General features: G+C 43.6%; 1 protein-coding gene and 1 long non-coding RNA gene across 2 annotated transcripts in view; one reads left to right on the forward strand and one right to left on the reverse strand.

Moving 5' to 3' along the window:
• itgb5 (integrin, beta 5) overlaps positions 1-1,376 on the reverse strand; it is a 42,838-nt gene extending 41,462 nt beyond the window's left edge. Inside the window, exons 1-2 of the mRNA XM_086265865.1 lie at positions 777-1,376; positions 16-101 (exon numbers count right to left, since the gene is read on the reverse strand). Of these exons, the coding sequence (XP_086121991.1) occupies positions 16-101; positions 777-855 (165 nt within the window). The 5' untranslated portion in view covers positions 856-1,376. The remainder of the gene's footprint in view (positions 1-15; positions 102-776) is intronic.
• A 5,349-nt stretch (positions 1,377-6,725) lies between these two features.
• LOC147311164 (uncharacterized) lies at positions 6,726-9,972 on the forward strand. The gene is made up of 3 exons (XR_015125348.1): positions 6,726-6,817; positions 6,925-7,037; positions 8,690-9,972. It is a non-coding gene; the product is annotated as an uncharacterized LOC147311164 (long non-coding RNA).
• Positions 9,973-12,048: the final 2,076 nt, after the last annotated feature.

A 12,048-nucleotide genomic window follows, 5' to 3' on the forward strand; every position in this document is an offset into this window, starting at 1 on the left:
TCAACTAAGCCATACCTCTTGTGCGCACCAGGCGCAACTGGGGTGAATCAGGAGGCATTCTTCACAGGAAGTAGCACTGCCACTCATGCACATGTTGAGACCTGAGGGGGGACGGGAACAGAGCAGAGGCTAGATTTCTACTTTCATCCCTATCACGGTTGCACTTCTATTTCAAATTAATGACCAAGGAAACAGACCCTCAACAGATGCTCATTTCCATCTTTTCCGTATTTATTAGAATAACTCTGAGTACAGAATTTGGAGGCTGATGCAAACATTGATTTTTGGGGATGTAACAAAAAAAAAAAAAAAGAACTGATATGAAAATCTCAGCCAATATTCTTAACATGCTGCTTGTTCATATGAAATCATGGAGGCTCTGATTTAGCAGCTGAACATCAGTTGGAGTGATCATGGCCTTTGTGAGCTCTTAATTAAATTTATCAATAGTTTCAAACATTTGTCTGACTGACTGTGTGGCCATTTAAAGGTAAGCGTGACATAAGGTTTATTTCCTTGGCACTGAATGGGGAATAAATAACAAAAAATCTTATCTTGCTCCAATCTTATTTCCACAATAGCTTTGCATGATTCACAGTTAAAAATAATCCTTATCTATCCGAGGGCCTGTAGTCCTTTCATTTATCACTGTCAGAGGCTTCGAAGTGTTTTTTCGAGGAGCTCCAGCTCCGCGTGTGTGATCCAAACACAACCCAACGGCCGCTGCAAAAACAGGCAGTGATTTGTGCTGAGAAGAAGACAGTCCTGCGTCCTACCTCTGGCACTGGGCAGCACTGTTTGCAGAAGCACGCAGCACAGAGCCGCCTGCAACATCCACGTCCCGAGGCTCCACATGGTGTCCCTGTGGGTGTTTTTAAAGGCTTAGGGAAACACCGGCTTCGTATCTCTTCGGGAACCGATGGCACCGTGTTACTCTCCCATCAGCGCGCTCACCAGAATAAGTCCAGCTGATCCGTGCAAATCAAAACAGTGTGGCGTGTTTAGACCATTTCACATCCACAGACACGCGGGTTTGGGGCTCATCACAGTGAATGATCCGTGTGAGGTGAGGGACAGCAGTTCCATTGTCTTCAAGTGTGAGAGTCAGCGCTCTGCACCGTCCTGTTGATCTGCTCTCTTAACTCAGGCTTCGGTGTCTGACGCCTCTGCAGCCTTCCACGTCTACTCTACCCTCAGCTGACAACTGCTCTCACACTTCAGCTTCATAGCACCTCTCGTTTCAAATCCACTCAAAGATCGCTAAAAGAGGAAAAAATCCCGTCCCAAATTACATGAACAAAAACTGCGCTCAACTGTGATTTTCCTTTCCAGATTTGAGCGTTGCTTTCTCGGTTTGCTTCCAGCTGGAATCTCCGCCCACTTGCTTTAACCCGTTCACTGCCTTATGGAGTTGTCGGCACCACATTATGTCGACCACGTGGGGACATCTAGCGGTGAATGCACAGAAAGCCTCAGCTGGGAGGCATGGACAAGGAAAGGCTGCTCTTGTCATAATCCTCCTCTCACGTATGTGAGAATGCTGTTTGTAGATTACAGCTCAGCATTCAATACCATCGTTCCCTCGAAGTTGGACAGGAAACTGCAGGATCTAGGACTGAGCAGCTCCCTCTGCAGCTGGATCCTTAGCTTCCTGCCTGACAGACGCCAAGTGGTCAGACTGGGCAGCATCACCTCATCCCCCATCACACTGAACACTGGTGCTCCACAGGGGTGTGTACTGAGCCCTCTCCTATACTCACTCTACACCTACCACTGCACAGCCACTAACAACTCCAACATCATTGTGAAGTTTGCGGACGACACTACAGTGGTGGGTCTTATCACCAATGGTGATGAGACGGCTTACAGGGAGGAGGTCAGCGCCCTGACCCACTGGTGTCAAGACAACCATCTCACCCTCAACGTCGCAAAGACAAAGGAGTTGATAGTGGACTTCCGGAGGTGCAGAGAAGTACACACCCCCATCACCATCAACGGCGCTGCTGTGGAGAGAGTGAGCAGCTTCCGGTTCCTTGGTGTACACCTGGCTGAGGATCTTACGTGGTCAGTACACACAAACAAAACAGTGAAGAAGGCGCAGCAGCGCCTCTTCTTTCTCAGGAGACTGAAAAGATTCGGCATGAGCCCCCGCATCCTCAGGACCTTCTATCACTGTGCCATTGAGAGCATCCTCACTGGATGCATCACCACCTGGTATGGCAACAGCACCGCCTACAACTGCAAAGCTCTCCAGCGAGTAGTGCGGTGCTCTGAACGGATAATTGGAGGTGAGCTTCCCTCCCTCCAAGACATCTACAGGAAGCGGTGCCTGAGGAAAGCGGGGAGGATCATCAAGGACTCCAGTCACCCCAGCCATAAACTGTTCAGACTGCTTCCATCAGGAAGGAGGTTCTGCAGCATCCGGTCCCGTACCAGCAGACTGAGAGACAGCTTCTTCCACCAGGCCATCAGACTGCTGAACACATCATAGACACCTCAGCTTCACTACTGGAACTTCAACATTATGCACTCCACACTGTATATAAATGCCACTTGTTTTGCACATATTCAACTCTGTATATTTTATATATTTTATTATTATTATTATTATTATTTTTTACTATTTAATTTGTAAAAATGTGTACACACACACACACACACACACACACGTAGGAAAATATTTAGTATACACATCCAGAAATGCATACACTATTATATATTGTACATATATTTATTAGTTTCAGGTTGGCCATTCTTGTATTTTGCTCGTTTGTGTTGTTGTGTTTGCACATCTCTGTTGCTTGTGGGGCTCGCACACAAGAATTTCACTCGCATGTGCTGTGCCAGTGTGCCTGCACATGTGATGTGACAATAAAAGTGATTTGATTGATTTGATTCTTCCAGGGGTTCCCAAAGTGTGGGGCGCGCTCCCTAGGCGAGCGCAGAGCAATTAATGAATTAAAAACAAACAAACAAACAAAACGCTTGGACACTGCTACCATAAAGGACAGGTTTTTGATGGGGCTCCCACACAAACTCAAAGCAGAAGATAAAGCATCGTCAAATATGTTTCCAAACCAACTTCCTTCCAAGCCAAATACTAGAAAATATGGTGAAGCATATCTTTCCTTTGGCTTCACCTGCACAAGTGCCAAGGTAGGTCTCCCCGGCAGAATTGGTTTTCCCCTGTGTCGGGAGCACGCGCTGGGCTGTCCAAGTCCTGACAAACAGTATCCCACATTCTGGATTTTTTGTTCACAAACACTTTTTAGTTCTTGACTAACTACTCCTGACATTTTCAAGATGTTAGCTCTTTATACAGTAAAGTTACAGCGGGATACAAATAATATCAGGCTGATCCTGCCACAATTTGTTCCCCCGGTTCAAATCACGGACAAACAGTATCCCACAATTCTTTATGTTTTTAAACCCATTTTTCACAGAGAGGCATTTTTTGAAAAATGTATCGATAGCAATGTTGAATATTATTACACAGGAAAAAAACAACTACACGTAAAATAATTGCACCGTGACGCCTCTGCCTTTTTAAATAGAGGGACATTAATGTAGTATGTAAGCGTGTAAACCTGCAGTTAGAGACAAAATACTGTTAATCTGAATATCTGCCATTCTGCAATTCATCTCATGTAAACAATAGCGTGGCGCACAGCGTGACATGGCACATACCTTTCACGTTGAGTGACCAACTCTGTATTCCTGGTCCACACGTTAACGCAAAAAAGGAGTTTTAAAAAATGTCAGTTTTCGGTGATTCGAAAAGCCGTTTACATGTGGACAAAAGGTCCAAACACATAGAAACAGCTGCGTCCGTCAGATACACACCAAAGCACATTTTTTGGTAGCGCATGCAAGCGGGCCATTGTTATTACCAAACTGATTTTATGTGGTACACGGCGCTCAAAAATCTGTCAAAAAATGTTTTAGTATGACTTTGCTAAGCTATGAAGCTGCACCGCTTGATGGATTGTCGGAGCATTACAGCTAGGGATGGGTACCAACGGTACCTGTCATAAACTGTAGTAACCAGACCGAAAAGCAGCGCACATTTGCTTTTTTTTTTTTCCTGAGCTGTGATACACTTTAGATTCTAGCCAATCATTTTACGTTTCCGAGGATAGTAGGCGGGGCCAGGTACTTGCGTTCTTTTAGAGCAGAGCTACAGATTAAAAACTCCCAAGCCGAAGCGGTCAAAAGTCTGGCTGTACTTCACAGCAAAATATGCAAACTCAGCAGCAACAAGTGCTTTAAGCTGATACTGTGATACTGTCAAAGGAGGTAACACCTCAAATCCGATGAAACACCTGGCAACGCATAGCGTTTTTTTTTTTTAAAAGCCGAGAAATGTGCCGTATTTGATAGCTTGCTGTGAGACCTCACACCGAGCGCATCTACTGCGGGTGTGGTGCCTGTTATCGGACCCGGAGTTAGCAACATCCCCCAAAAACCCGAAGAGGAGAGTCCTGGCCCCTAGCCCTGCCAGTGCAGCAGAAATGATGACGGATGATGAAGGCAGCAGCAGCCGTTCTTCTCTGCGTGAGTAGCTTAATGTTGTTCGTGTGTAATTTCCGTTGAGTAGGCTAACCACGTTATTACATTAATGCATGTAAGGTGAACTAGCAAACATCATCATAGCTACATGATGCTGTCTTCTTGTTTGATGGCAGATACTCCCTTCACCCTGGCCAAAAAGGCTAAAATGACCAAAGAAAAAGTGGAAAACAGTTAAACATGAGAGGTTTTTGGACAAAGTTTGTGTTTTTTCCATTGTTTAAGCACTGCTTCCAGCCAAGAGTGATACCATATATGCCCCATAGCTGCAGAAAAGGCTAACATTGTTATCTTTTTACAAAAAACCAGCTGAACATGAGAGGTTTTTGGACCAATTTTGTGTTCTCCATTCTTTAAGCACCGGTTTGAGCACCGTTTAAGCACCGGCACCGTTTCAAAAGTACCGGTTTGGCACCGGTATCGGATAAAACCTAAACGATACCCATCCCTAATTACAGCTACTGTAGTCAGGAGCCTCGCGGAGTGATATGTACTGTGCTTCAACATAATACTACCGCATTGTGTGTATAACCTCTTTTTAAGTTCTGTGGATATTATACATGGTTATGCTCAGGATATGTCGGCCAATATCCACTGGAAATTCCAAACTGTCATCAAGGAATTTGCATTTGCACTGTTAGATTGTTATATAACTTTAATGCACATAAAAAAACAGCAGCTTGTTTGAGTGAAAATAGATTGATGGATTTTTTTCCCCCACTAATAAAGTTGTGGAGTTGTAAAGTATTTTGTCTCCCGTCAATTATATCGTTATCGCACATTTTCAAATATATATCGTGATAAATATTTTTGGCCATATTGCCCTGCCCTACCAATAAGTATAAAATCCAGAAAGCAACCCAACATGGGGCAGTTGATTTACAAACACAGGTCTAACTTAAGTTTCACTTTTTTGTTAGAAAAAAATCAGATTGGTACATGCTTGAATTCACACAAATTTACACTGTCATGAACAAAAATGAAAACCTTATTTTTCACGATTTGTTGGGATTATATTTTGGACTCTGAGGTGCAAAATATAATTGGCCATTTTTGACTACTTTTGATTTTACATTTGTATTTCACCTTCAAATGGTTTTATTTGATTTGATTTTTTACCTTGCCTTGCTTGGTATCATTCTTTTCAGCACAACCTCATGTGTCTGAATCTACAGTAATTTTTTCATTGACATTCTGTATTAACACAACTGATCTGAAATCACACAAAAAACATGAAATCCTAGTACCGTAGTATTTTTTTTTACTGTGAAACCCACAGACATATTTAGTAAATTACTTTCAGAACTTGAAATGGAAATATAAATAGTAATTTTTGTAAAGTTATGTATACATTTTGTAAACAAAGTTATATGCAACTATTTATCTAGTAATTCAGCCCACGCATCTCATGGTTTTTTTTTGTTGTTGTTGTTGTTGTTTTTTTAAATTTTGTACAACAACTGAAAAATACTACTATAACTATAACAATCAGGTGTCACAATAAGATGTCCCACAAATTATTTGTGCCAATAAAAACACAATACAGAAGAGACCACCACAGGGATAAACCCTGCAGGCCTGACAACAGGAGGTGTATCACTCTTCTGGTTTTCCACCTGGAGACAGCGTTTACATTGCAATCTGCCTTTGTGACATTCATTAGTGCCCTCACTGCTACGCAAAACAAAAAAACAACGACTACACAAGACAACACAGTGCACTAACTATACGCTAAACGTCACAAATCTCTCACATCTCAAAACTTGCTGTCTCTCTCTTTCTAGTGATGTGTCGGTCGCGAGTGAACGACGCAAGCCTGCTCCTTATTGGGAGCCATGGGTTTTTTTTGTTTTGTTTTTTCCTTTCTCTCAGTATGGAAGAAATATAGTATCATCAGAATTCAAGTATTTTTAGACATTGAATTTATGACACTGAATTTTTATCCTCCAAATTTCCCTGCAAAAATATTCACCTGCAAAAATTCACCTGCAAAAAATTCACCTGCAAAAATTCACCTGAAAAAAATTCACCTGCAAAAAATTCACCTGAAAAAAATTCACCTGCAAAAATTCACCTGCAAAAATTCACCTGCAAAAATTCACCTGCAAAAGTGATGAACTTTAATGACCCAAGCCAGAGCAATCAGCACCAGATCGAGTCGAGTGGCTCTCAGCCAATTAAATTACGCTGTTTGATCACATGACACCGTTAGCCAGCAGTGTGTCTCCTAAAAGAGAGCTGTTTAAAGGTGAGTGATTAAGTTTTTCTCCTAAATAGAGATCATTACAGAACGCCTAGTCCTACTTAAAATCCCATTTATTATTATTATTTTTTTTATCATCTACTCGAACTAAGGAAAACGTTTGACTAACTCAAAGACAATTTCCACGCCTCCCCTGCCTGACTGCAGAGGCAGTTTTGAATTTAGGAGCGCCAAGATGGCAGCGGCAAACCCTGGCGGCTCTCCGGTGAGTGTATATATATATTTTTATCTTCAAGTTTGTCTTTTGAAACCTTAATTTTATTTAAATCCGTTGCTCACGTATAAAGTACACAGACGGGGTCTTTGCTCAACTCGTCTGAGGCGTGTCTCACTAAGCGCTACATGCTAGCATCCTGCTAACCGAGCTACCCTTTACATGCTGTGCTTTAGAAAATAGGATACTCGTTAAAAAAATACTCCGCAGATATTGATAGATAGACGAACACTGCAAATATAATGTTGGAAACGAGAACGGCCTTTGGTGAAGGGGTAAAATACACCATGAATAAAGCCATAGAGTGAATGGCTGCCATGGTTGCAGAACAGCCTGATTTAATGACAAGAATGGGGAAGAGTGAGGTGAAGTGAACCATAGCCACAAAACACGGTCAGACAAGGCGGCAAAAGGGCAGTGATCTGTCCGTCAGTATGAAGTTGGTGTGTGCTTTGGTGAACAAAAACTCCAGACTGGTAGCAGGAAGATGGGAGACTCGTGTTTCACTGGAATAGTGGTGAATTAAAACATCCTTTGTTGGGGACATTTCGGTGTAAATGCATCCATACAGGCAAGACAGAGGCAGACTAGACAGTGAAGAAAACAAGGCAAACATTAGAAATATAAAAACGGAAATATAGGATGAGTCGGGGATGAGTTCCTGCCCCAAGTGGAGGAGTTCAAGTATCTCGGGGTCTTGTTCGCGAGTGATGGGAGAAGGGAGCTGGAGATCGACAGACGGATTGGGGCTGCAGCTGCAGTAATGCGGACGCTGCACCGGTCCGTCGTGGTGAAGAGGGAGCTGAGTGTAAAAGCGAAGCTCTCAATTTACCGGTCGATCTACGTCCCTACCCTCACCTATGGCCACGAGCTGTGGGTAGTGACCGAAAGAACGAGATCGCGGATACAAGCGGCAGAAATGAGCTTCCTCCGAAGGGTGGCTGGCCTCTCCCTTAGAGATAGGGTGAGAAGGTCGGCCATCCGGGAGGGGCTCAGAGTAGAGCAGCTGCTGCTCCACATCGAAAGGAGCCAGCTGAGGTGGTTCGGGCATCTGACAAGGATGCCCCCTGGGCGCCTCCTGGGTGAGGTGTTCCAGGCATGTCCCACCGGGAGGAGGCCCCGGGGCAGACCCAGGACACGCTGGAGAGATTATATCTCTCGGCTGGCCTGGGAACGCCTTGGTATTCCCCCGGATAAGCTGGAGGAGGTGGCTGGGGAGAGGGAGGTCTGGGCCTCTTTGCTTAGGCTGCTGCCCCCGCGACCCGGCCTCGGATAAAGTGGATGAAGATGGATGGATGGAAATATAGGATTAATATAACATACAATTAGGGAAAATGTAAGGAACACAATGTAAATGATATTGTAAAGTCATTAAAACAGCATACTCTGATTAAAAGAAACACATAATTGGGTAGGATAATAACAATAATAATGTTAAAAAACATGTACAAGATGGGTATGTATACTTGTAGCCAGAATACTATAAAGTTGTAGCATGCCAGACCATCTTGATTGAATGTAACTTCGCTCCACACAAGTTTTATGGTAGACATATTCATATTGGTATCTAATAAATGATTAATTCTTAGATTTTATCGAACGTTAATTTATAAATTGTTTCTGTCTTTATGTGTTTGTTTCAGATTATGCAAGATGAAATTATTCAGTCAGCAAGACACTTGCTGCAGTTGCTGACATCATCCAACTGAACTGCTGCTGTGATGAATCAGAATACAAGGTTTACTTTAGCAAGACTTATGAGTTAATGCTACATTTAACTAAATTGTTATATATTTTTTGTGTCCAATATTGTCTCCATATGATTTTATCCGAGGCCGGGTCGCGGGGGCAGCAGCCTAAGCAAAGAGGCCCAGACCTCCCTCTCCCCAGCCACCTCCTCCAGCTTATCCGGGGGAATACCAAGGCGTTCCCAGGCCAGCCGAGAGATATAATCTCTCCAGCGTGTCCTGGGTCTGCCCCGGGGCCTCCTCCCGGTGGGACATGCCTGGAACACCTCACCCAGGAGGCGCCCAGGGGGCATCCTTGTCAGATGCCCGAACCACCTCAGCTGGCTCCTTTCGATGTGGAGCAGCAGCTGCTCTACTCTGAGCCCCTCCCGGATGGCCGACCTTCTCACCCTATCTCTAAGGGAGAGGCCAGCCACCCTTCGGAGGAAGCTCATTTCTGCCGCTTGTATCCGCGATCTCGTTCTTTCGGTCACTACCCACAGCTCGTGGCCATAGGTGAGGGTAGGGACGTAGATCGACCGGTAAATTGAGAGCTTCGCTTTTACACTCAGCTCCCTCTTCACCACGACGGACCGGTGCAGCGTCCGCATTACTGCAGCTGCAGCCCCAATCCGTCTGTCGATCTCCGGCTCCCTTCTCCCATCACTCGCGAACAAGACCCCGAGATACTTGAACTCCTCCACTTGGGGCAGGAACTCATCCCCGACTCATCCTATATTTCCGTTTTTATATTTCTAATGTTTGCCTTGTTTTCTTCACTGTCTAGTCTGCCTCTGTCTTGCCTGTATGGATGCATTTACACCGAAATGTCCCCAACAAAGGATGTTTTAATTCACCACTATTCCAGTGAAACACGAGTCTCCCATCTTCCTGCTACCAGTCTGGAGTTTTTGTTCACCAAAGCACACACCAACTTCATACTGACGGACAGATCACTGCCCTTTTGCCGCCTTGTCTGACCGTGTTTTGTGGCTATGGTTCACTTCACCTCACTCTTCCCCATTCTTGTCATTAAATCAGGCTGTTCTGCAACCATGGCAGCCATTCACTCTATGGCTCTATTCATGGTGTATTTTACCCCTTCACCAAAGGCCGTTCTCGTTTCCAACATTATATTTGCAGTGTTCGTCTATCTATCAATATCTGCGGAGTATTTTTTTAACGAGTATCCTATTTTCTAAAGCACAGCATGTAAAGGGTAGCTCGGTTAGCAGGATGCTAGCATGTAGCGCTTAGTGAGACACGCCTCAGACGAGTTGAGCAAAGACCCCATCTGTGTACTTTATACGTGAGCAACGGATTTAACTTGAAGATAAAAAAATATATATACTCACCGGAGAGCCGCCAGGGTTTGCCGCTGCCATCTTGGCGCTCCTAAATTCAAAACTGCCTCTGCAGTCAGGCAGGGGAGGCGTGGAAATTGTCTTTGAGTTAGTCAAACGTTTTCCTTAGTTCGAGTAGATGATTAAAAAAAAAATAATAATAATAAATGGGATTTTAAGTAGGACTAGGCGTTCTGTAATGATCTCTATTTAGGAGAAAAACTTAATCACTCACCTTCATCCTGCAGCATCTGGACTCCCCAGGAACCTACGCCAGGATCCTGTTTGTGGACTTCAGCTCTGCCTTCAACACCATCCTTCCAGACCATCTCCGAGACAAGCTTTCCCAGATGAATGTGCCTGATCCCATCTGCCGGTGGATCACTGACTTCCTGACGGACAGGAAGCAGCATGTGAGGCTGGGAAAGAATGTCTCGGACTCCCGGACCATCAGCACCGGCTCCCCTCAGGGCTGTGTTCTTTCTCCTCTACCCGCCACTAACACATGACCCTACGCTGTGTCACTGCATCATTCTATGTTTGGCACTGATCACCACCTGCACTCATGTATATATCTTTCTACGTAGCACTCTTAATTCTTATTCTCATGTATATCTCATGCACATATCTTTCCACGTAGCACTTTTAATTCTTATCCCTACTTTTATTTTTTCATGTCTATTTAAGTGCTATTTATGACAGCATGTTTGCACTGAAGCACCGCAGCAATTTCCTAATGTTGTAAACCTGCTCAACATTTGGCAATAAACCCCATTCTGATTCTGATTCTTTAAACAGCTCTCTTTTAGGAGACACACTGCTGGCTAACGGTGTCATGTGATCAAACAGCGTAATTTAATTGGCTGAGAGCCACTCGACTCCATCTGGTGCTGATTGCTCTGGCTTGGGTCATTAAAGTTCATCATTTTTTCAGGTGAATTTTTTGCAGGTGAATTTTTTGCAGGTGAATATTTTTGCAGGGAAATTTGGAGGATAAAAATTCAGTGTCATAAATTCAATGTCTAAAAATACTTGAATTCTGATGATACTATATTTCTTCCATATCTCAGTCGCACTTTTTTCCCGCTTCACTCCGCACGCCAGCCTTGTGCTTTGCGCTGGGAAGGGGGGGAGGGGCGGTAGTTACACTCGCAGTAGCACAGGAACATATTTTTTTTTTTTTTTACCATGACGATAATATTTAGAAAAAGATCATAGCTCAGATATATATATATATTTAATCATAACTGTGGACTTAGTGGTCTGTCATTAACATTTTTAAATTTGTGTATACTTTGAACTCCGAACTTTCAACACAAGCTGCAGCTTATGTCAGCTTAAATCACTCGTGATTTGGAGGTGCTGCGTGTCCGTGTACCCCAGAAGGTTAAAAACAGACACCTTCATTCCATTTCCAGAGCGTAACAACCAACCACCTGTGTGAAATGCCCAAGGTTTTGATTCAAAATGTGCTCTGACACAATCATAAGCATCGGTTGCTACTGGAAAAAAGAAAAAGAAAGCGGTCAGCGCTATTGGCGGAACCATTTGTTAATAGTGGAGAGGGGGGGGGGGGGGGTAACACTATGTAATATATTCAGTTTTAGAATTTATATTCACTGTTAACTTTAGCTAGAGTGGAAATTTACGGGTCAACACCAGAAGACAGTCTTAGAAAAAGAACTTCCAGAATTAAAAAGCTGTTTGTTTTTTTTAGGACAGTCACCTTTTCCATTTGTTAAAAATAAATCTAATTTAAAGTTTGCATATATATATATATATATATATATATATTCTAGACAGTCTTTCAGTTCTGGTGACAGCGGACATTAAAGCTAGTTTAGATACTACTTCAGAATAAGTGCCTTAGTTACAGCCCTTCACATCTACTAAGACGACTGCACAGTGTTGAGCCTCGACATTAGGACTCTG

Source organism: Aulonocara sp. 'chitande type north' Nkhata Bay, linkage group LG16 (genome assembly GCF_057382095.1).
Source record: "Aulonocara sp. 'chitande type north' Nkhata Bay isolate Kocher_YH1m ecotype deep benthic linkage group LG16, A_spYH_male_GT1.1, whole genome shotgun sequence".
Lineage (NCBI taxonomy): Eukaryota > Metazoa > Chordata > Actinopteri > Cichliformes > Cichlidae > Aulonocara > Aulonocara sp. 'chitande type north' Nkhata Bay.